The following is a 22261-nucleotide window of genomic DNA, read 5'->3' as shown; positions in this document are numbered from 1 at the left end:
ATAAACTTGAAACTTGACAGAAGTTACTTTTATCAACAGTTCCGCTATAAAAGGCAGCTGGTAGAAGCAGCTTTAACTATGTAGAGAAGAAGAGATGGTTTTTATAACCTTGCTTTACTGTCAGGAGTCTCAAAGCGGCTTACAATTGCCTTCCCTTCCCCTCCCCACAACAGACACCTTGTGAGGTAGGTGAGGCTGAGAGAGAACGGATAGAACTGTGACTAGCTTAAGGTCACCCAGCAGGCTGCATATGGAGGAGTGGGGGGAATCAAACCCAGTCCTCCAGATTAGAGTCCGTCGCTCATGTGGAAGAGTAGGGAATCAAACCTGGTTCTCCAGATTAGATTCCCTGCTCTTAACCACTACACCATATTGGCGGAAGGGGAGCAGGCCTTCTTCCTGTTCCTGTAAACAAATGACACCCAATAAATTTTAAAAAGTTAAATTGTCACCAACGCGCAGGCATTCTTGGCCGCACAAGTTATGAGGACACATCTGATAAAAATAGGTGATCTATTGACAATATATCTGACCAGCCAAACGTCCAGCCCAGTAGGGCCCTCATAAAGCCAGCAATGCATAGAGGTTATTGCGTCAAGAGTAGGATCTGGGAGACCCAGTTTCGAAGTTCCATTCTGCCACAAAAGCTTACCAGGGGACCTTACATCAATCGCTTTCTCAGCCCAGCCTACCCGCAGGGTTGTTGTAAAGGTAAGATAGAAGCGGGGATAATGACATTGTAAGCTACTTTGGATTCCTACTGGGGAGAAAAGCAGGGTATAAATATTCTAAATGAATACCTTAAACTTTAATTGGGCAGAAAACACTTACTGAGGTTAAGGCAAGCCCGAAGCTAGTCGACTGATGCTTGATTTGGATTTCAATCTTGTGAAGCAGAGCTTCGATTCTCTCTTCCTCAAATCCATCCCTTGGAAGGAAAAGACAAAAAACAAACTGATAAGTAAACCCTTTTTACTCGGCAATGTAAGCAGGGAGGAGGAAAGGGCTCCGTGTGCTCATGGAAGTGAAGCATCGAGCTGTGCAACACACAGAACCAGCCACAGAATTCGGCATCTTATCAACACTTGAACCGATCCAGACGTGTGCTTGCGAACGTTCCTGGACAGGCAGCACAGACATTTTCTAAGTCATTAAGCAGTCTGGTGTAGTGGTTAGGAGCGGTACGCTTTAATCTGGAGAACAGGGATTGATTCCCCACTCCTCCACATGAGTGGCGGACACTAATCTTGTGAACCGGGTTGGTTTCTCCACTCCTCCACATGAAGCCAGCTGGGTGACCTTGGGCTAGTCACAGTTCTCGCCAAGCTTTCTCATCCCCCACCTGCCTCATAAGGTGCCTTTTGTGGGGGGTGGGGGAGGGAAGGAAGTTGTACACGGCTTTGAGACTCCTTATGGCAAAGAAAAGCAGGGAGTGGAGAATCAAACCCGGTTCTCCAGATTAGAGTTAGCCGCTCTACATTACGCTGGCTCTTCAGCTTGCCATTTAGCGCTATTTCCATAAAAATGGAAGAAAAAGGCAATTTTAAATCACTTAGCAAGCACACAGTTTGTTCCTGAGAAAGGTGTGTGTGTGGGGGAAGCCTTTAACTTACTCAATAACTTCATCTATGGTTCTAGCAATGATTTGCTTCACAGTGCTGATGTTTCCCTCAGCAATCCCTTGAAGGCCAACGCTGAAGTAAGCCTCTCTTGTGGAGCCGTTAAACCTGGAACACAGTTGGAAAAAATGCCACTTACAACTCCCCAGAACCTGGTTCTTGACAGAACAATTTCTGGGGAAGGGGAAAATAGCCACCAATGACTACATTAGAAATTATGCCATTGTCAAATGTGTGGTGCCCTGACCTGGATGGCCCAGGCTAGCCTGATCTCGTCAGATCTCGGAAGCTAATCTGGGTCAGCCCTGGTTAGTATTTTGATGGGAGACCACCAAGGAATACGAGGGTCCCTATTCAGAGGAAGGCAATGGCAAACCAGCTCTGTTAGTCTCTTGCCTTGAAAACCCTATGTGGTCACCCTAAATCAGCTATGATTTAAGAGCCCTTTCCATCATCACCAACGTGTGGTCCAGCATGTCAGACTAGGGTTAGGATAGGGTTTCCAGGTCCCTCTTCGCCACTGGAGGGAGATTTATGGGGCAAAGGCTGAGGAGGGCAGGGTTTGGGGAGGGGAGGGACTTCAATGCCATAGAGTCCAATTGCCAAAGCAGCCATTTTCTCCAGGTGAACTTATCTCTATCGGCTGGAGATCAGTTGTAATAGCGGGAGATCTCCAGCTAGTACCTGGAGGTTGGCAACCCTAGGTTAGGAAAAGCCAGCTACAAATCCCCAGTCTAAATCTAAGAAACCTAACCTATTCTCACAAGAACCCTGGGGGGGGGGGGGGGAAGACAGGAGGGGAAAACCCTGAGCTCCTTTGGAGAAAAGATGGGATAAAAATGTGATTGAAAAACTCAACATTTAGATCAACGACAGGAGAACATCAAAACCCAGACATCCATCTGTCCTTGACAAGGACCAGGGCCTTCTTGGCTCTGGCCCCGGCCTGGTAGAATGCAATGCCCAGTGAGGTTCAGGCCCTGCGGGACCCAAAACAATTCCACAGGCCCTGTAAAACTGAGCTGTTCCATAGGCATATGGTTGAGGGCAGTGATGGTTTTCCATCTAGCTGGCCTCCCCTCCCCCCCTCTGCTATCTCCCCCACAAATAGAAAGTTAGTGTTATTGCTCCTCTGGTACTATGTATTGTTATTTGCTGCTGTAATAGAATGGGCGTCTGGGTTTAATGGGTTTTATTATTATATGTATGACATTGGATTGATTTTAGATTGTTTTAACAGGCCGTGAGCCACTCTGAGCCTGAAGGTTCCAGTTCAACAAGCAGGGGTGATGTTTCACCCAACTTTACGCACACTAATTAATGAATTCGGAGAAAATTCAAATCGAGGGACATCAAAAATCTCATCCAGATTTTTATTGTACGTTGTGAGATTAAACAAGCGAAAATATACATTTGATAATAAATTAACGTTTTAGATAAGAAGCTAGTGATACATGTAACATAGGCTTAATTAGGGTATAATCAATGTGAATTTTACTAAAGAACTTATCAGCTTTTAAGGGATGGTAGACATAAATTGAAAGGCACATTTGGTAACAACTAAAAATAATGTTTGTTATGTGTGATGTTGTGCTGTTTTGTTATTGTCATTTGTAAGATTAAAATAAAAATTTTGAACACACACACACACACACAAATCTCATTTTGATGTCCACCATAAGGTATGAGTGAAATTTTCTGCTGGGCATCCTGCAATGGAAGGAACACGTCAGAGTGCCTCTACGTGACTGAAAGAACTACAGACTTACCCAACATCTGGTGAAAAATCTGTACCCAGGCCAGCCTCAATTAAAGCTTTATAAAAGGGCGAATTAGGACCACCCACCAACAACGACGACAACAGGTTGAGTGTGAAGGTTTCAAAATTATCTGTAACGCTAAAAAACACAGGAAAGTTTAGAATAGCACCTTGGGAGTCAGCAAAACACATCTGTTGATTACGGTTATATGTTTGGGGAACACAACACATTACCTCTGCTACACCACAGCACAGTGACTGAGAGAATGAGCTAAGTAGCAGAATGCCCCCCCCCCATTCAACCCTCATCTCTGCCACAAGTTCACTAGAAGGAGTTAGGCAAGTGACATCCTCAGCTTCCCCCCATGGGGGGGATGATAATAATCATGACCTACTGTTGTAAGAGTTGGAACCAAGCTACCAACATAATTCTATTTGTGTGTGTATTATTTTTTACTATATAATCGACTTAGGGGTGCCAGCTTCCTTCTCACTTTCTTTTCTAATACAGAAATGACTCACCAAAGAACAGCCATTTTGTTAACTCACACAGTAAGTGCTGCTTACTCCACAAATACAGATCAAAAACAAGCAGAAAGGGCTGGACTAATTTCATGTTAAAACAGCAGGCAGGGCAGGAAGAACGCACTCTCCATGACACATAGGACTTGCAGTATTTAATCCAAACTTTCAGCAGAATGGTTTAATGACACCAACAGTCGCAGCCCTGAGCTTGGTTGACGTGCGAAGCACCAAAGCAGAGCCCCACCCCCCCCCCAAAAAATTACATCTCAAATAAGCTGTAAATGCAAGTGACGCTGAATACTACTTTAAAAACTGCACCCAGAACTGTGAAAATTTGGGGTTTCACATGATGTTATGACAGGGTGAAAGCACAATTAACATTGCCATAGTAGACTGTGCAAGACCGAGGGGGGGGGGAGCTTGGTGTCCATCCTGGTGAACACCTGCATGTCTTAAGCCAAGATCAGAGCTCACCTCATCACAAGAAAGTCTCTGAACTGTAGGTTGGCATGTTAAGAATTAGGGGCTACCGTGATATAGTTGTTGGAGCAGGGGTTCCCAATGTTTTGCCTGTGGGCACCACGGTGCCTGCCGACACCTTTACTGGTGCATACCAAGTGTTGGTGTAGTGGTTAAGAGCGGCGGACCCTCATCTGGTGAACTGGGTTCAATTCCCCATTTAATTCCCCACTCCTCCCCATGAAGCCTGCTGGGCGACCTTGTAAACCGACTTACCATGGCCATCTTTCCCCCTCTCCACAACAGACACCCTGTGAGATAGGCAGGGCTGAGAGAGCTCTAAGAGAGCTGTGACTAGCCCAAGGTCATCCATCTGGTTTCATGTGTAGGAATGGGGAAACAAATTCAGTTCAACAGATTAGCGTCCACCGCTCACGTGGAGGAGTGGGGAATCAAACCCGGTTCTCCGGATCAGACTCCACCACTCCAAACCACCACTCTTAACCACTACACCACACTGGCTCTCTAGCTGAGGCACTATCTAGCTGAGGCTTTGCATCTCCATGAGAGCCACAAACCAGCAAATCCGTTTTCAGTAACTGGGGTTACCCATTTATGAGCCTGGGCTTAGATGCTGGGAACGTGCAAACGAGAAATGCAGTTCCTCACTGCTGAAGATGCTCCCAATGGAACCCTCTGTAGGAAAAAAGAAAGCACAACAATCTTTACTTTTCTTTAACCCTTCGTTTCCAAACCCACGTACTTGGCCAGGAGGTAGCTGACGCTGACCATGGTCTGCTTCTTAGGGTCCGTAGCAAATGAATCTGCGCCACACGTTACGTGGCGTTCTCTCTGTGGAACAAGAAGAAAACAATGGGGGGGGGGGAGAATGCAGCTCCCTCTCCTTGTAGAAAAAGCTCCCACCCCCAATTTAGCATTTTGCTAGGATGCTGCTGGCACAATACATTTCAAAAAAGAGGCCTAGTCAAACCTTCTGGTCTCATCTACTTTGAGCAATGCAGAGCTCTGCAAAATCTCGGACTGCAGTCTTCCCTTGCCCACGATCCGTCAACCGGAGATGTCAGGGACTGAACCTATGACCTTCCGCATGCAAAGCATGTGTGTGGCCTCAGTTTACGGCCTGTCCTGACAGGAGCTCAAACACGAACTGCAAAGGGTTCCCTTGTGGAAAGAGACTTTGATGCAAAGTAGTAGTTCATAAGAACATAAGAAAGGCCCTGCTGAACAGACCAAGGCCCATCGAGTCCAGCAGTCTGTTCACACAGTGGCCAACCAGGTGCCTCTAGGAAGGCGACTGCAGCAGCATTAACCTGCCCGTGTTCACAGCATATAATAGGCATGCTCCTGTGATCCTGGAGAGAATAGGTATGCATCATGACTAGTATCCATTTTTACTAGTAGCCATGAATAGCCCTCTCCTCCATGAACATGTCCACTCCCCTCTTAAAGCCTTCCAAAAGAAAGGCCTTCCAAGAAAGGCTGTGCTGGATCAGACCAAGGCCCATCGAGTCCAGCAGTCTGTTCACACCATGGCCAACGAGGTGCCTCTAGGAAACCCACAAACAAGACGACTACAGCAATATTATCCTGCCTGTGTTCCACAACACCTAATATAATAGGCATGAACCCTTATATGAACATACATACTTGGACTTATGTCCAGGTGAGAAGCCCCCTTTCTCCAGCAAGAACAGCAGAGAGGCAAACTCCTGCATTTATTCCACTTTCAATCCCTCCATGCTCCCTTTCAGCAAGGAACTAATTATTCCAGAGGCCTCCATGCTGCTACCATACTGAAAGGAGAGGTAGACGAGGCTGAGAAGGATCTTTGCTTTGCCAACCCAGCATGGGCCACTTGGAGGTACCCGGCAGTCAACTCCAAAAGGCCTGCTCCATTTCTATACGTGGAAAAGCCGGATAAAAATCTTATAACTAGGGGGGGGGGGACTCACAGGCTTGTTCCAGAGTTGCTGCGGGGGGACACCCGTATTTGGTTTGATTTTCTGGAATTTGCTCAGCGCTTCGTCGTGAATTTGTTTCAAGTGTTGCTCCAGTGGAAAGTTACCGTAAGTGAAGAACCTGGAATTCGATGCAAGGTTATCGTCATAACAGGAAAAGGCTCTGTACAAGTGTCTCAATCCACAAAGGCCTGCCTGCTTGAAAATCGGTTCTAGCAGAACCGACTCCCCCTTCTGGCTGCAGACCCTCATGCCACGCCGAATGTAGTTCTGGCGGTCCCATGAATTTTAGGAGCACTTTTTATTGTCTGCATATGCCTTGCTAAACAAAATCCAGGATTATCACAGCACATATAACGCTATCAAAAAACGAAGGAAAAGGCACTCTTGATACCTTGCATTGCTGGGATGGTAGTGCAAGGCATGGAACTGTTTGAGCTGCTCCCAGGAAAGGTCGGGGATCTTCAGAGGGTCTCCACCAGACACTACCGCATACGTGTGATCAGGGAGAATGTTGTTCTGAAGGTGCTGAGAGAACACTCTCTCATTGTCTGTCTTAAAAGAAATATTTCAGTCAGGCCAAAAATACTGGCAAGTCACATGTGATCATCACTACAATACTTTTTTTTTGGGGGGAGCCAGACATTGTTGAACAAAGTTTAAGGGTAAGACATAGGGGCCCATAACCCCTTACAGGTTGCAGTAACATGAGAAGAAAGGTGGAAACAGCTTCCAGCAAGGTGAAGAAGCATACTGAAGTCAACTGGTTTATCATTGCACTATGAGACCAAAAGAAGACACAACAGCTAAATTCAAGCATCAAGGCAAACCGTGGTTAAGACATAGGCTACATTCCAATGTTGGGCCAAGTCGTAGTTTTGGCATGATGAGAGTGAACCTTGAAAGTCCTCTGGCTAATGTGTGCATGCCAATCTTTGTGCATGTCTTAGAAATGGAAGACTACCTGGACTGCAACAAACAGCAGATTACAATTATACACAAACCACAAACTACGGCTTGTTTCTTGCCTACATGCCAGGATTAGCAAGATTAGGTTTCGGTTATATGAACCATTGGTATATTATTTTATTTCTGCATTTTTGTAATTTTTTAAACATGGGTGTAACTCAAGAACCCACTGCATGGCAGTGTGGGCAATGATAAACAAATTGAAAATTAAAGGGAATGAGAAGTTCTAAACCATGTTTGCCATTTTACAGTCAGAGGTTGATGGGTTCCAAACCATAAATTACATTGAGCCATAGTCTTGTATGATGCCTACATTGAACTGATTTAGTTTTCAGAAATGTCACTCAAGACTAGGTTACTTATTAATATCCTCATAAATAGCTAAACCAACCTTGCAAATATGTTCATAGAACTGACAGAACTTGCCCTATGTAGTCACCTCAAATAACTTCTTACTCGCCATAGGTGAGTGGCTATTTACAAACTTGAGTTAGAACATTGCTTCAAATAGCCTAGTACAGTTTAAAACAGATAGTAGATCTTTAGCATCTTACACAAAAGGGACCTGATACTAAGTCCTACACACACAAACCCTTTTGGGCACACACACATTATGTGGCACAGTTTCTTCCAGTACAGTCCTCTGAATAGACAGAAATCTTTGTGGATGAGGAAGAAACCTTGATTTTGCAGAAAGCTCAGCTCATAGAATCATAGAGTTGGAAGGGACCTCCAGGGTCATCTAGTCCAACCCCCTGCACAATGCACGAAATTCAAAACTACCTCCCACCCCCCACATCCCCAGTGACCCCTACTCCACGCCCAGAAGATGGCCCCCCCAAAAACCCCAACCCCCTCCAGGATCCCTGGCCAATCTGGCCTGGAGGAAAATTGCTTCCTGACCTCAAAGTGGCGATTGGCGCAACCCTGGCCATGCAAGAAAGGGCCATGAGGAGTCAGACACTAATGCAAACCTTCCTGCCCTCCCTCTCATGATCTGCCTAAGGTCACAGAATCAGCATTGCTGACAGACGGCCAGCTAGCCTCTGTTTAAAACCTCCAGGGAAGGAGAGTCCACCGCCTCCTGAGGAAGCCTGTTCCACTGAGGAACCACTCTAACTGTGAGGAAGTTCTTCCTAATGTTTAGACGGAAACTCTTTTGTACTCCCCCCCCCCACCTGCGGTAAGCCATGAGGTCTCCTTGGCAGTCAATACGAGGGCAGAAAGGCAGGGTACAAATTTTGTAAAATAAAATAAAAAATAAATCAGCGTGCCCCACAACTTGAGACATTCAGCAAGAGGTTGTCCATCCACCCCGGCTTTCAAGACTATTCTTAATCCATTTTAATTCCATTTGTTCCATCTTGGATCCAGCTACTGGGAAACAGTATGAAGGCGTACATTTAAATTCCCAGCTGACATGCTCCCAAATTGTTAAGAGAGAGAAAAACCATTAAAAAGGACTTACAAAGGCTCCCTTCATTTCATTAAAAACGACTCCTCTGAAGGTTAATGGTGTCTGAGGATCTCTTGGATTCTCATGTTCTAACCTCCAGCCTTCTTGCCTACAAGACATTAAGGAACGTGTTTAACAAACCCTCTGCTAGCGCTACTTTGGATCATCCCAACAAGCTTCGTGCCAAAATGCTACAGTCTTACCAAAAATCTAGATGTCGCAAACAGGGGAAAAACGCGGCATCCAAGTATACGGAGAGAAGATTCTGGAAATCCTTGGGGTTTTGGGTGGAAAATGGGTAGAGTGTATAGTCACTAGCTGTAGGGAAAAACATATATATATTGCAATTAATATTATTTATTTAAAATCAAAGAATCATAGAGTTGGAAGGGACCACCAGGGTCATCTAGTCCAACCCGCCGTAGAATACAGGAAATTCACAACTACCTCCCACCCCCACCCACCCACCCACCCACCTCTACTCCATGCCCAGAAGATGGCCAAGATGCCCTCCCTCTCATGATCTGCTTAAGGTCACAGAATCAGCATTGCTGATAGATGGCCATCTAACCTCTTCTTACAAACCTCCAGGGAAGGAGAGCTTACCACCTCCCAAGGAAGCCTGTTCCACTGAGGAACCGCTCTAACAGTTAGAAAATTCTTCTTAATGTCTAGACAGAAACTCTTTTGATTTAATTTCAACCCGTTGGTTCTGGTCCGACCTTCTGGGGCAACAGAAAACAACTTGGCACCATCCTCTATATGACAGCCCTTCAAGTACTTGAAGATGGTTATCATATCCCCTCTTAGTCTTCTCCTCTTCAGGCTAAACACACCCAGCTCCTTCAACCTTTCCTCATAGGACTTGGTCTCCAGACCCCCTCACTATCTTTGTTGCCCTCCTCTGGACTCGCATTAATAAGTTTGCATTTCTCTTGAGCATTTTCACTACAGATCTAGCGGAGGAAGTGCTTTAGATCTGTCAAGCCATTTACAAACTGAAATCTGCATGGTATATAAAGGTGTAGCAGCATCACTTAACTTCTGCTCACCAAGGCAACACGGGTCCGTATGCTCAAGCTGCTTTATACCAGGTCATACTGTTGATCTCTCTAACCCAGTATTAACTGGTGGGAGCAGCTCTACAAGACCTCAGGGAGAGGCTTTTCCCAGCCTCACTAAGATGCCTTAGCCGGAATCTCCACCAGTACTCCCCCATTGTGCAGAAACTTTCAACCCCCCCCCAAAAAAAAGTGACTGAAAAAGCAGCCAAGAAACATGCTCAGGATTGAAATGTTTGAACGTTTTGCATGTTCAGGCTTGCCTTGATTCGCGCTTCAGGAAAGAAACAGGGCACCAATAGAGTTCTAACCCCATTGCAAAAGTCTATCCACTTAAACGGCTCTGCATCTCGCTGGATAGTTTCTAATTTTCTCACCACTGTTAAGAAATGCATTGGATGGGCTAACGTGGTTTCATAAGGCCCAGTTACACTGTAGCTGTTCACATTAACAAGTGGGGCCACATCGCAAAAACGAATTGCCACTTCCTGCCCAAAACCAAGGAGACTGTAGATCATCTTGAGCTCACCTGTAAATGCATTCATGAATGTGGAGAGCGACCTGTTCAGCATTTTGAAGAAGGGATCTCGGACGGGGTATTTCTGAGAGCCGCAGAGCACAGTGTGCTCCAGGATATGGGGGACGCCCGTGCTGTCCATTGGGGTGGTCCGGAACTGAACGCTGAAAGTGACCCGCGAAATGGTTGCGTTTAAAAGTTGAGCAGCATTGTCCTACCGATAAAGCGCTTCTGAGATTGACATGTCGTACTTCCCAGCAAAATGCATCAAAAGAGCATCTCACGCTTTCCTTTAGAAACCCAAGGTGGAATATATGGAGTTACTCTTCTTTTGAGGGAAAATGTGATTGAAAGGTGTACAAGAGCCATCAACAGGCTTCCAACAGTGATAGCCAGGGGTGCACGGGCTGTTATAGATGCCACCACTTGGACAGTTCAATCCAGGGTAGAAGGATGGCACCTGGCACGAGGGAGGGAGATGCAGCATGCAGATGGCTGCTTGTACCCAGCTAAGCAGATGTGGAGCAGGCCAGCTCCTTCTCCCTTCCCCCCCTCCTTCGTGGGAGTGAGGCCCTTTTCCAGAGTCCTTTTTTCCCACCCTGGTCCAGAGACACAAGTTTCAATAGGTTTAAAAAGAAGAAGCAGATTCTTAACAGTGCCACATTAGCAGGAGAACCACATACCTGAATAGATTGTTGGAATCCTCTCGTGCCAGGTGCAGATACTTGGCTCCTGTCTGATCATGGTCGAGTTTAACAGCAGTTAAGAACAACTCAGGTACAGCTGTCACCTGTATGGGGGGGGAATACCTTGTTGTTTCCATTAAATATTAAACAAGTCCACTAAAGTTTCTAGCCCTCAAAAATATAAAGTAGCCTTCCTGTGCTGGTCTTTTGTGACACAGTGACAATCCGTAAAGGGGGAAGATTCAAACACAACACTGAACTTCTAGTTCGTGAAACATTTCTGTCTACCTGCACAGAGAGAATTCTTACTTGCCATAACCAAGTTCATAAGCCTGTCTTGATACTCTGGAAAACATTGCGTGTGTTCGAAAAGGACAAGAACAACCAGCCTGCTTATCAACAAATATACACATTTTCTACTAGGGCACAACTAAGTATTTAATATTTACTATTCCACATTATAGGAAACATTAGATGTACCCAGAGGATTTGTGTTTACTCTCCCATTCCAACGCACTGAGCATTAAGTTGCTTGTTGGAGGGGATTGAGTGTGATGCTACCCACAATACTGTTTTATTGGATGCATCTGTTTCAGCAACTATCGCCCAAACAGCCTCATATTGAAGAAACGAGCAATATACAGCTGCGCGAAAGCTTTCAACCCGATGGTGCAGATGGGAGCTAAGTGGCGTAGATCTCTCGATAGCTGTAAAGCCTCGGCTAGCGTGCGAAGACAATTAAAAATAAACTAAGAAATCAGCTTTGCAGGTACCGAACAAAGTCTCTTCCAGCCGGCACAAACACACAAAGCTCCCACCTACACATAACCTGTGCATCACTTCACTCCCTCAAAGCCAGCTCTGAATGTGAACCAGCTAGAAGTGAAGCTACAGGTTACTGGCTAGAATAATAGAATCATGGAGTTGGAAGGGGTCATAAAGGCCATCTAGTCCAGCCCCCTGCTTAATGCAGGATGAGCCTAGAGCAAAGCTTCTTAAACTGTGGGTTGCGATCCCATATACGGTCGTATAACTGAATATGGGCGTCGCGAAACATCTGGCAACAGTGAAAGGTTTCTGAACCATTTATCAGTAAATGTTTGATTTGTATGCCTTATATACCTATATACCTGGGGTCGCATAAAAATTTCTCAGGCTAAAAGGGGTCGCAAGTGGGAAAAGTTTAAGAAGCTCTGGCCTAGAACATCCCTGACAACTGTTTGTCCAGCCTCTGCTAAAAGACTGCCAGTGAGGGGGAGCTCACCACCTCCCTAGGGAGCTGATTCCACTGTCCATCAACTCTTACTGTAACAAAATTTCCTAATATCCAGCCGGTACCTTTCCGCCCGCAATTTAAACCCATTATTGTGGGTACTATCCTCTGCTGCCAACAGGAATAGCTCCCTGCCCTCCTCTAAGTGACAGCCCTTCAAATATTTAAAGAGAGCAATCATGTCCCCATTCAACCTCTTCTTCTCCAGACTAAACATTCCCAACTCCCTCAGCCTTTCCTCATAGGGCTTGGTCTCCAGGCCCCTGATCGTCCTCATCACTCTCCTCCACACCCTCTCCATCCTGTCCACAACCTTTTCGAAGTGATGCCTCCAGAACTGCACACAATACTCCAGGTGTGGCCTGACCAATGCAGTGTACAGGAGCTGTAGTAACTCAACAGGCCAGCTTCCAGCCCAGCACACACCACAAACTGGCTCTGAGCCATGAGTCTAGGGCCACTGCTTTCATACCATGTTCCGAGCAGCTGCTTATCTGTTTTTATCCAAGAAGAGGTCAGGCAGTGCGCCATTTATTTATTTCAGATATTTGTGCTCCACTTTTATCTCAACGGAGACCCCAAAGGTGGCTGAAAACGTTGTTTGCCTCTCCTCGCACAACCCTGTGAGATTAGATTAGGATGAGCGAAAATGACTGGACCACGGTAAGTGTAACGGGCAAGCAGGGATCTGAACCCAGGTCTCCCCGATCTGAGTTCAACACTCTTACCGCTACTTGGAAGCTTGTCACAGATTCCTGGAAGAAGGCTGATAACGGCAAGCCAGCTTCCCAAAAAGACAGCTTGCCCACCATTACTCCTGGCAACATGCACCCACAGGTGACCTTAGGCAGATGATGAGGGAGGGCATTTTGGCCATCTTCTGGGCGTGGAGTAGGGGTCACTGGGTGTGTGTGGGGGAGGTAGTTGTGAATTTCTTGCATTGTGCAGGGGGTTGGACTAGATGACCCTGGTGGTCCCTTCCAATTCTATGATTCCAGGTGACCTCTGGCTGTGTTCTAGGCTGCACTCCCAGGTCAAACCAAACAACGGCCTGGTCCAGCACTCTACACAAGTACATGGCACAGCTTACAGCATTGGCACGGAATCTGTTTTAAGATCCAGGGTACCAAAGTGAATCTCTACCCCAAATTCTTGGAAGAGGAGCATCACAAAGCCGCGGGACTATAGCCAAAGAACAAAAGCCACAGTACCTGGTTTACTGTGAACCCCTGGATATGGTCTCCAGCCTTGTATTGCAGGGCTCTTTCGTTGGCAGCGCTGCTTTTCCATCTCCACAAATGTTGGCCGAATGATGTGGAACTATGGGTGCAGTTTTTTAAAAAAAGGATAAAACCAGAAAACAGTTTAGGTTGCTTCAAATCAGTCAATAAATACCCCGCTTCCCCAAAATCTACAGTTGAGAGCCACCGTGGTATTGTGGTTAAGAACTTTGTAGTGGTTAAGAACTTTAGTGGGAGCAACCATCCTGGGTATTGGTTATGTGGTTCTGCTGTATTTTGGACTCCTGGTACCTTGACTTCTTGGACTGCCCTTTCTTGTGTTGATGCTTTGGGCTCTGATGGAGCTCTGAGTTAAACCTTGGACTGCCTTACTGACTAGATGAAATAAGCCCCCCAATAAGAGAACACAAGGAAGGGACTGATCATCTTCCACATAGTAAAGGAAACAAACTGGAATCTAGGGCTGCCTGCTGGAGTGGGAGAAATGGCAGTGTGTTCCAGGATACTCATAAAAATCTAAAACAGCTAACTGAGTTGGACTGACGCTCAAAAAGCCATAATGGCCCAACCCTCAAGATCTTATCATGGAACATTGCTGGTTGGAAAAATAAGGCCCTTAACCCTGATTGTATTAGTTATATTAGTGAGTTTGATCTAATATTGCTACAGGAAACGTGGGTACCCCATGATATCTATTTAAAGGGATTTGAGGTGTTTTCTCTCCCGGCCCACAGGTTAAACCCAAAGGGGCGGTTCCAAGCAGGGTTATCCTTCCTATGCTCATATAAAAATGGATTTAAAATGACCCATCTGCAAACATGTGAATCATTCACCCAGGCTTTACTGCTGGAATTTATGAACTGTGCCCTAATAATTGTCAACATATACATCCCCCCCATGTCCAGACCGACAAAAAGTCCACTTTTATTGGGAACTCCTAACATCGTTCATTGAGGACCTGGAGCTGAAGTTTCCAGCCACGGAATTGGTAGTGGCGGGCGACTTCAATGCCAGGATCGGTGTTAATGGGTCGGCTCTGGCAAGAAGGCTTGGGTTTGACCGCGATGACTCCTTGCCCATATGTTGCTCCAGCCCAAGAGCCTCCAAGGATTACATCATAAATGAAGCAGGCATTTGTATAGCCCAATTCTGCATCCGCTTTGATAAGCTGGTCTTGAATGGGTCTGCCCCTTACAATCTTCCTGGAGAATATACCTTTGTATCTAGGAGGGGAAATAGTGTAATAGACTACTTTTTGATCCCTGCACATCTAATTGATTTTGTTGAAGCATTTGCTGTAAGTGAGCGCCCTGATAGCGATCACCTACCTCTGTCCTTGATTCTTAAGACTTCCGATCAGCCCGGGGTCACCAGGGCAGACCTTACACTTGAGACCTACTGTAAACAGTTTGGCCAATGTGCGCTGGTCCGTAAAAGAAAAAATTGACTACTGCTTAAAGGCTGTGTCTCCACTAATACTTAGAGACTTAATGAAAAACACAAGTGAGGTGACAGTCTTAATTAAACAATACGATAATACTATCGCTAATATTTCTGCAGTACTTAGATGACATCCTGGAACACAAAACAACATGAAGATCAACGCTGAGTGTGGCTGGTTTGATAGAGAATGCCAACAAATGAAATCACAATTGCATGCTATTTACCATCAATATAAGGAGTCTAGGGCCTTGACTCTCCCAGAAGAATATTTTGACTTAAAAACTCAAGTGCAGCAACTATATAAATGTAAACAAAAAGCCTTCCTAGAAAAAAAGTGAGAGAGGCTTATCCAGGCCACGAACTCAAGACTCTAGAAAGTTTTGGGCCTTAGTGTCAGATGACACTAGGGGGAGATGCCTCCCTAATGCGGTCATTACAGCACAGACTGTCAATATTACAAGGTCAGATTAGTTTGACAGGTGCAGGTTAGATCAGATGGATCTAGTAATGATGCAATCAGCCTGGAAAGTCCCTGGAGAGCTAGAGGAAGCTGGCCTGATCCAGTTATAGCCAGGTGGCTGATGCAATACAGTAGCCATGTCAGGATGACTAAGCATCTACTGTGATTGGTGGTTGCATCCACCAGGTGTATATAATGGAGTGAAACTGAAGCTCTGTGTGGGATGCTAAGAGCAGAGAGTGTGAAAGAAGTATTTGTATTATATCTTTGCACTGTGAAATAAACTACACTTTTCTAAGTAGCAGAGGACTTTCTGATGGTGTTATCCTGGACAGACTGCCAATCCGCTTGGCTTCCGCGTCACAGACTTGGCAAGAATATTTTATGAAGGTTTTCTATGAGGACATGGAGACTAGGAGGGCCTCAAGTTAGATGATGTAGAGGAGTGGCCTCCGGTTACAACAAAGGAGGTCAAAGGCCTTATTGACCAATTAAGACCGAGGAAGGCAGCAGGACCAGATGCAATTAACCCTGAAACCATCAAAAAATTCCCTGATTGGTGGGCCTCCTTTTTGGCCGACCTGTTTACAGCAGTTGATAAGACTGGCCACACCCAGATGCCTGGACAAATGCCATCCTGGTCCCAATATACAAAAAGGGCAACCGCTTGCTCCCCAACAACTATAGACCTATCAGTCTGCTTTCCACAATAGGGAAACCATACGCCAGACACTTGCGTAACAAACTTATAGAATGGATGGCAGAGCAGAAATTTTTAGGACCCGAACAAGCTGGATTCTGTAAAGAGAAATCGTCACTGGACCATTGTATTATTCTATCACATCTGGTTAATAAATGCAACAGTGGGATGAGCCCCAAACTGTTGGCGGCCTTTCTGGATTTAAAAGGAGCATTTGACTCTATATCTAGAGATCTGCTCTGGGATAAACTCTCAAAAATGGGGACAGATAGGAGATTACTGTTCTTGATAAGAAGGCTCCATACCTCCACAAGCTGCCAAGTTAGGTATTCCCATTTAGGAGAGCTCACAGAAAAAAAATTCCAATTAACAAAGGGGTAAAGCAAGGGTGTTTATTGGCACCTCATCTTTTTAATTTGTTTATAAATGACCTTGCACCCTTTCTGAGTACACCTGACTGTCATAGCCCTAAATTGGGCTCAATACACGTCCCGTTACTCCTATACGCGGATGATGCGGTAGCCCTTTCCCTTACAAGAGTTGGCCTGAGATGGCTGCTATCACGATTCCTAGAGTACTGTGATTCCTAGAGTACTGTGATCAAAATAGATTAACAGCGGATTTTGAAAAAACTAAAATCATGGTCTTTGCTAAATCATGGACCCCTCTTAAATGGAGGATAAGAGGAAATGAGATCGAGCAGGTAAAATGGTTTAAATACCTTGGTATTCACTTTCACTATAGAGACAGTTGGGTGACACACAGGAACAAGCAATAACTATGGTTACGAATAGCATTTCGGCAATCACCGGGTTTTACTATACTAAGGGCCATCAATATGTCCCTGCAGCTCTCAAAGTTTTTAATGCTAAGGCAACTTCTCATCTCTTATATGGAGTTCCAATCTGGATCCAAGCTCTAAATCAGGATGTAGAAAAAATGCAATTCAAATTCCTAAGGAAAATTCTAGGATTACCATCCTGTGTCCCCTATGCATCGCTATGTCTAGAAACAAACCAAATGCGTTTGGAAACCAGAGCCTGGCTCATGACAACCAAATTCTGGTTACACTGGCATTTCAAACCAGAGTTCAACAGCTTTGCCCATCATATGTTATCAGAATAAAATGAGCAGTTAAGGAGGACATGGGAAACCTATTCTATTTTGCCCTCCCCGCAAGGACAAGCCCTATCCGTATGAGACCTTATTGAATCTTCCGTAGAGCAAGGCGGAAGGAAGGGCATTAAATCTAGCGAGCATGTAAACCCTTCTCTGTTGGGGATCAATTAAGCATGAGAGGTAGTATGCTAAGGACTGATTGTATGTCCCGGGCTTCCAGTGTATAGGGGAGCATCTACTGCAGGCCGCTCCTCTAAGCTCCTGCAGATCTATATCCAAAAGCCTGTTCTTAATCAGCTCAAAAGCTGATTTCTCTGTGAGGCAGAGCAAAGAGTCCAAGGGGATTACAATTGATCTAATTTTGCTTTCGATAAAATTTGTCCAACTAGCACGTTCAAATTCTAGGGGCCATTCTCAATTTATTGACCCATTATTTGTGGACAGGGGATGGTTACCCGCCAAAATTAAGCTGTCTTTCCTCATGACCACCCAGGACCCCATAAAAATTGAATTGGTGGCAAGATTCTTACAGTTCGCGATCCAAGGACGTGAGCGCTCGTGCACCAAATAATGCTGGCCTAGTACTGCTAAATTGTCTAACGCACCTTAACTGATTTTACTGCAAAAACTATGGAATTTCTTGTACTGTACGGATTTTATGTATTTGCTTTTATACATTTTATTTTATGCCAATAAAGGCTACTTGACTTGACTTACTGACTATGCTTCATGCCTCTGGCCCTTGTTATCTGCCTGATTCAGGTCACAGAAGTTAACAGAGTCTGCTGTAAAGAAGAAGATCAAAGATTCCTGGGGTCCTGAGCAAAGATGAGATGCCCACTCCTCTCTCTGAATTTGGTTTTGCATTTCACTACATCTCAGTGTTATTAATCAGGAGCTATGGTATATGATTTACACTGCCTAATGTAGCAATAAAAAAAGAAGAAAAAGAAAGGTGGTTTGGAGCGGCAGAGTCTGATCTGGAGAGCCGGGTTTGATTCCCCACCCCTCCACATGAGTGGAGGAGGCTAATCTGGTGAACTGGATTTGTTACCCTACTCCTACACATGAAGCCAGCTGGGTGACCTTGGGCTAGTCACACTCTCTCAGCTCCACCTGCCTCACAGGGTGTCGGTTGTAGGGAGGGGAAGGGAAGGCGATTGTAAGCCGGTTTGATTCTCCCTTAAGCGGTATTGAAAGTCGGCATATAAAAATCAACAACAATAATAATGGCTACAGTGTATGTAAAATGGTTGTTTTATTCAATTTTATCCTACTTTTGTTACACAGAAAGGGGCTAAAAGAAATCCTGCATGCAAAGGATAGCTACAACTGGCTGACACCACCAGACCAAAGCTCAGAAGGTCAAAACAGGGGCTACTCTCAGTGCATCCACGTAGGATTTTTTTTTAAATCCCCTATGTCAATAAAACCTGAGTACCCTGTATAGATCCCTTTGCTATGAAGTTATTTTATCTCTGCACAGATTATCAACTGGGAGAAGGTGGGTGGGGAGAATCAGAGTACACAAACAAGAGATAACAGGCAATACCTGAAGGACAGGTCTGAGGTTTTGGAAAATACCTGGAGCACAGTGCCAGAAGGCCAATGGGAACCTCCATATTCAGAGGCAGTTTATCTCAGAATATCAGCCGCGGGGGCACAGACCTCTACTGGTCTTGTTCTCCACTTGCCAGCCTCACTGAACCAGTGGATAAACCCCTGTATAAAACTATACTGAAATAGATTAGGGGTTTTCTCTGTTCCCGCAGACAGAGCTAGGACAGAGATAGGCTAGGGAGCCAGCATGGTGTGGTAGTTAAGGGGGCGGACTGTGATCTGGAGAACCGGGTTCAGTTCTCCGCTCCTCCGCATGAAGCCCGCTGGGTGACCAGTCACAGTTCTCTCAGCCCACGTGTAGGAAGGCAATGGCAAACCACCTCTGAATGTCTCTTGCCTTGAAAACCCGACAGCAGCAGAAGAAGAAGCAGAGTTGGTTTTTATATGCCAACTTTCTCGAACACTTAAGTCAGTATTGTCTACACAGATTGGCAGCGGCTCTCCAGGGTCTCAGGCAGAGGTCTTTCACATCACCTACTTGCCTAGTCCCTTTAACTGGAGATGCCGGGGATTGAACCTGGGACCTTATACATGCCAAGCAGATGCTCTATCACTGAGTCAGAGCCCCTCCCCAGGAGGGGGCACAAGTTTGCACCTGCCAGGGAGAGGCACAAACCTTAAGCCGCAGTCTTGCCTTGCAGAAGTCACTCTTCGTATGAGTCACTTTTAGGGTTGCCACACTCCAGGTGGCACCTGGAAATCTCCTGCTAATACAACTGATCTCCAGATAATCAAGACCAGGTCCCCTGGAGAAAGGGCCTCTTTGGAGGGTGGATTCTATGGCATCGCACACCGCTGAGGTCCTCCCCTTCCTACACCCTGCCCTTCCCAGGCTCCACCCCCCCGAAATCTCCAAGTATTTCCCAACCCAGAACTGGCAACCCTAGTTTCCACCCAAGTGTGTGTATATATGTATACCACACATACATGCGTATCACATGTGAGATGCATATCATGTAGACTTATCACTGGTGGGGTGAGAAGATTGGGCAGAACAGTACAGGACGGGCAAAGAAGAATAAAATGGAAAACAGGGGTGTAAGATGTGGGTTAGGAAGAATGCCATCCGTGCAAAGTCTGTGGAGCAAAGATGGTAGGAATTAGAAGTCGTCTGTCTCCCTCCTGTTTAGAGCACCATGCAGTCAGAATTGGCCCAGCTGGTCCAAGGAACCCCCCATAAGACCCCTTGGCATGCAGCAAGTCCCAGGTTCAATCCCCGGCATCTCCAGTTAAAGGGAGCAGGCAGGTAGGCGATGTGAAAGACCCCTGCCTGAGACCCTGGAGAGCCACATGAATCTTCCTTATACGGAATCAGATCCTTGGTCCATCAAAGTCAATATTGTCTACTCTGACCGGCAGCGGCTCTTCAGGGTCTCAGGCAGAGGTCTTTCACATCACCTACTTGCCTAGTCCCTTTAACTGGAGATGCCAGGGATTGAACCTGGGACCTTCTGCATGCCAAGCAGATGCTCTACCACTGAGCCACAGCCCCTCATTCCCAAAGGCCAGTCTGAGTAGACAATGCTGACTTTGATGGACCAAGGGTCTGATACCGTATAAGGCAGCTCCATGTGTTCATGTGTGTTCACATACATTCATGAATTAAACTACACAATTATGGCCTCCCAACATAAGCAGCCCTGTGGCTTCATCAGTCCAAAAGGCCACCTGGGTCAGCCCCTTGCTCCCCAATAACAGGTAGCGAAGGACCTTCAGCAACATGACCGTGTTTCCACCAGTGTTTGTGCATGGCACCTGGTAGACTACCAGGTGCCATGTAGCCTGACCGAGCCAGTAGCCTGACGAATCCAGAATCAGAAAGCAGGAGCACCACAAGAATACACTCGCAGGTGATTGATGCCCACATTCTCGAAATGGCTCCAGGGGTTGCAAGAGGGACCCACATGGGGATGGAGAAAAATTACATCACGACGCCCGCATTCTTGAAAGTGCTCTAGGGCGGGGCGGGGGGTCAAACATAAAGCCTGCAGGCTGGATCTAGCCCCTTGAGAGCTCTTATCCAGCCCACGAGTCAGCTGAGGCAATCTGAGCTAGAGAGGCATGGCTCGGCCAAGTGACGTTTATGTCATATCCGGCCCTCATAACAAGTGACGTTTATGTCATATCCGGCCCTCATAACAATTGAGTTCGACACCCCTGCTCTAGGAGCTGCAAGAGGGACCCACACTGGGGTGAAGAACAATCACATCTTGAGAGCGCTCTAGGGCAGGGTTGTCAAACATAAAGCCCGCAGGCCGGATCCAGCCCCTTGAGAGCTCCTATCCGGGCCGCGAGCCAGCCACCCCACCCCACCCCCCAGCCCCAACCTGGGCTGGCGAGGCATGCATGGCCTGGCCAAGTGACATTTAGGTCATATCCGGCCCTCATAACAATTGAGTTCGACAGCCCTGCTCTTGGGGTTGCAAGAGTGACCTACATGGGGGTGGAGAACAATTGCATGATGGGGCTCCTAGTTAATTGGGGGGGGGGGACAAGAATCCCGTGGATCCCTATGTCCATGCAAAGTTCTTAACAAGAAACTCTCCTCTACTAAGAAATCCAGGACTTTGCCACCCCCGCCCCCCTTTTAGTTTAACCCCGATGCCCAGAATAGAGGGTGGGGGGCTGGCAGGCCATAAAAGAGCCTCCAGCTCCCAGTGAGTCCTAGCAGAAAATCACAAGTCAGCGTACACAAGCCCCTCTAGCAATCCAGTGTGTGTGTGTGCGGGGCATTATTACTGAAAGGGTATGACAAAGCATTTTAAAGGGGGTGGTGGGTGACTGAGCAAAAAGGTGTAGCAGAAAGCTTGGGACATTTGGTTTTCCAGAAAAACCAGTGGCGGCCTCGATTCTTTGTGGAAGAAAGAAGAGGGGAATAAAACACAACCTAAAAACAGAAGCTGGGTACCCAAGGTTGGGTGGAAAGAACACATGAAGCTGCCTTATACTGAATCAGGCCCTCGGTCTTTTAAGTCTTTTTGTTTGATTTTGCTAGGCTAGACAAATATGACTATTGCTTTACCCATGAAGCTGCCTGTTTAAAACACCATGCAGTCAGACTGGTCCAAGAACACCCCCCCCCCCATAAGACCCCTTGGCACGCAGAAAATCCCAGGTTCAATCCCCGGCATCTCCAGTTAAAGGGACCAGGCAGGTAGGCGATGTGAAAGACCCCCGCCTGAGACCCTGGAGAGCCACATGAAGCTGCCTTCTACTGAATCAGATCCTTGGTCCATCAAAGTCCGCATTGTCTACTCTGACTGGCAGCGGCTCTCCGGGGTCTCAGACAGAGGTCTTTCACATCACTTACCTGCCTAGCCCCTTTAACTGGAGATGCCGGGGATCAACTGTATACAACTGTATAGTCTCCTGTTT

The 22261-nt window shown here is 46.3% G+C and overlaps 1 protein-coding gene across 1 annotated transcript in view; it reads right to left on the bottom strand.

The window, feature by feature from the left end:
• The window catches only part of PITRM1 (pitrilysin metallopeptidase 1), a 35797-nt gene extending 22191 nt beyond the window's left edge, over nucleotides 1-13606 (bottom strand). Inside the window, exons 1-11 of the mRNA XM_056858018.1 lie at nucleotides 13515-13606; nucleotides 11028-11134; nucleotides 10357-10508; nucleotides 8970-9084; nucleotides 8779-8875; nucleotides 6736-6896; nucleotides 6336-6462; nucleotides 5126-5214; nucleotides 3389-3517; nucleotides 1614-1727; nucleotides 832-928 (exon numbers count right to left, since the gene is read on the bottom strand). Of these exons, the coding sequence (XP_056713996.1) occupies nucleotides 832-928; nucleotides 1614-1727; nucleotides 3389-3517; nucleotides 5126-5214; nucleotides 6336-6462; nucleotides 6736-6896; nucleotides 8779-8875; nucleotides 8970-9084; nucleotides 10357-10486 (1059 nt within the window). The 5' untranslated portion in view covers nucleotides 10487-10508; nucleotides 11028-11134; nucleotides 13515-13606. The remainder of the gene's footprint in view (nucleotides 1-831; nucleotides 929-1613; nucleotides 1728-3388; nucleotides 3518-5125; nucleotides 5215-6335; nucleotides 6463-6735; nucleotides 6897-8778; nucleotides 8876-8969; nucleotides 9085-10356; nucleotides 10509-11027; nucleotides 11135-13514) is intronic.
• Nucleotides 13607-22261: the final 8655 nt, after the last annotated feature.

The sequence above is a fragment of the Euleptes europaea genome, chromosome 11 (genome assembly GCF_029931775.1).
Source record: "Euleptes europaea isolate rEulEur1 chromosome 11, rEulEur1.hap1, whole genome shotgun sequence".
Taxonomy (NCBI): domain Eukaryota; kingdom Metazoa; phylum Chordata; class Lepidosauria; order Squamata; family Sphaerodactylidae; genus Euleptes; species Euleptes europaea.
This window is presented reverse-complemented; position numbering and strand designations above follow the sequence as displayed.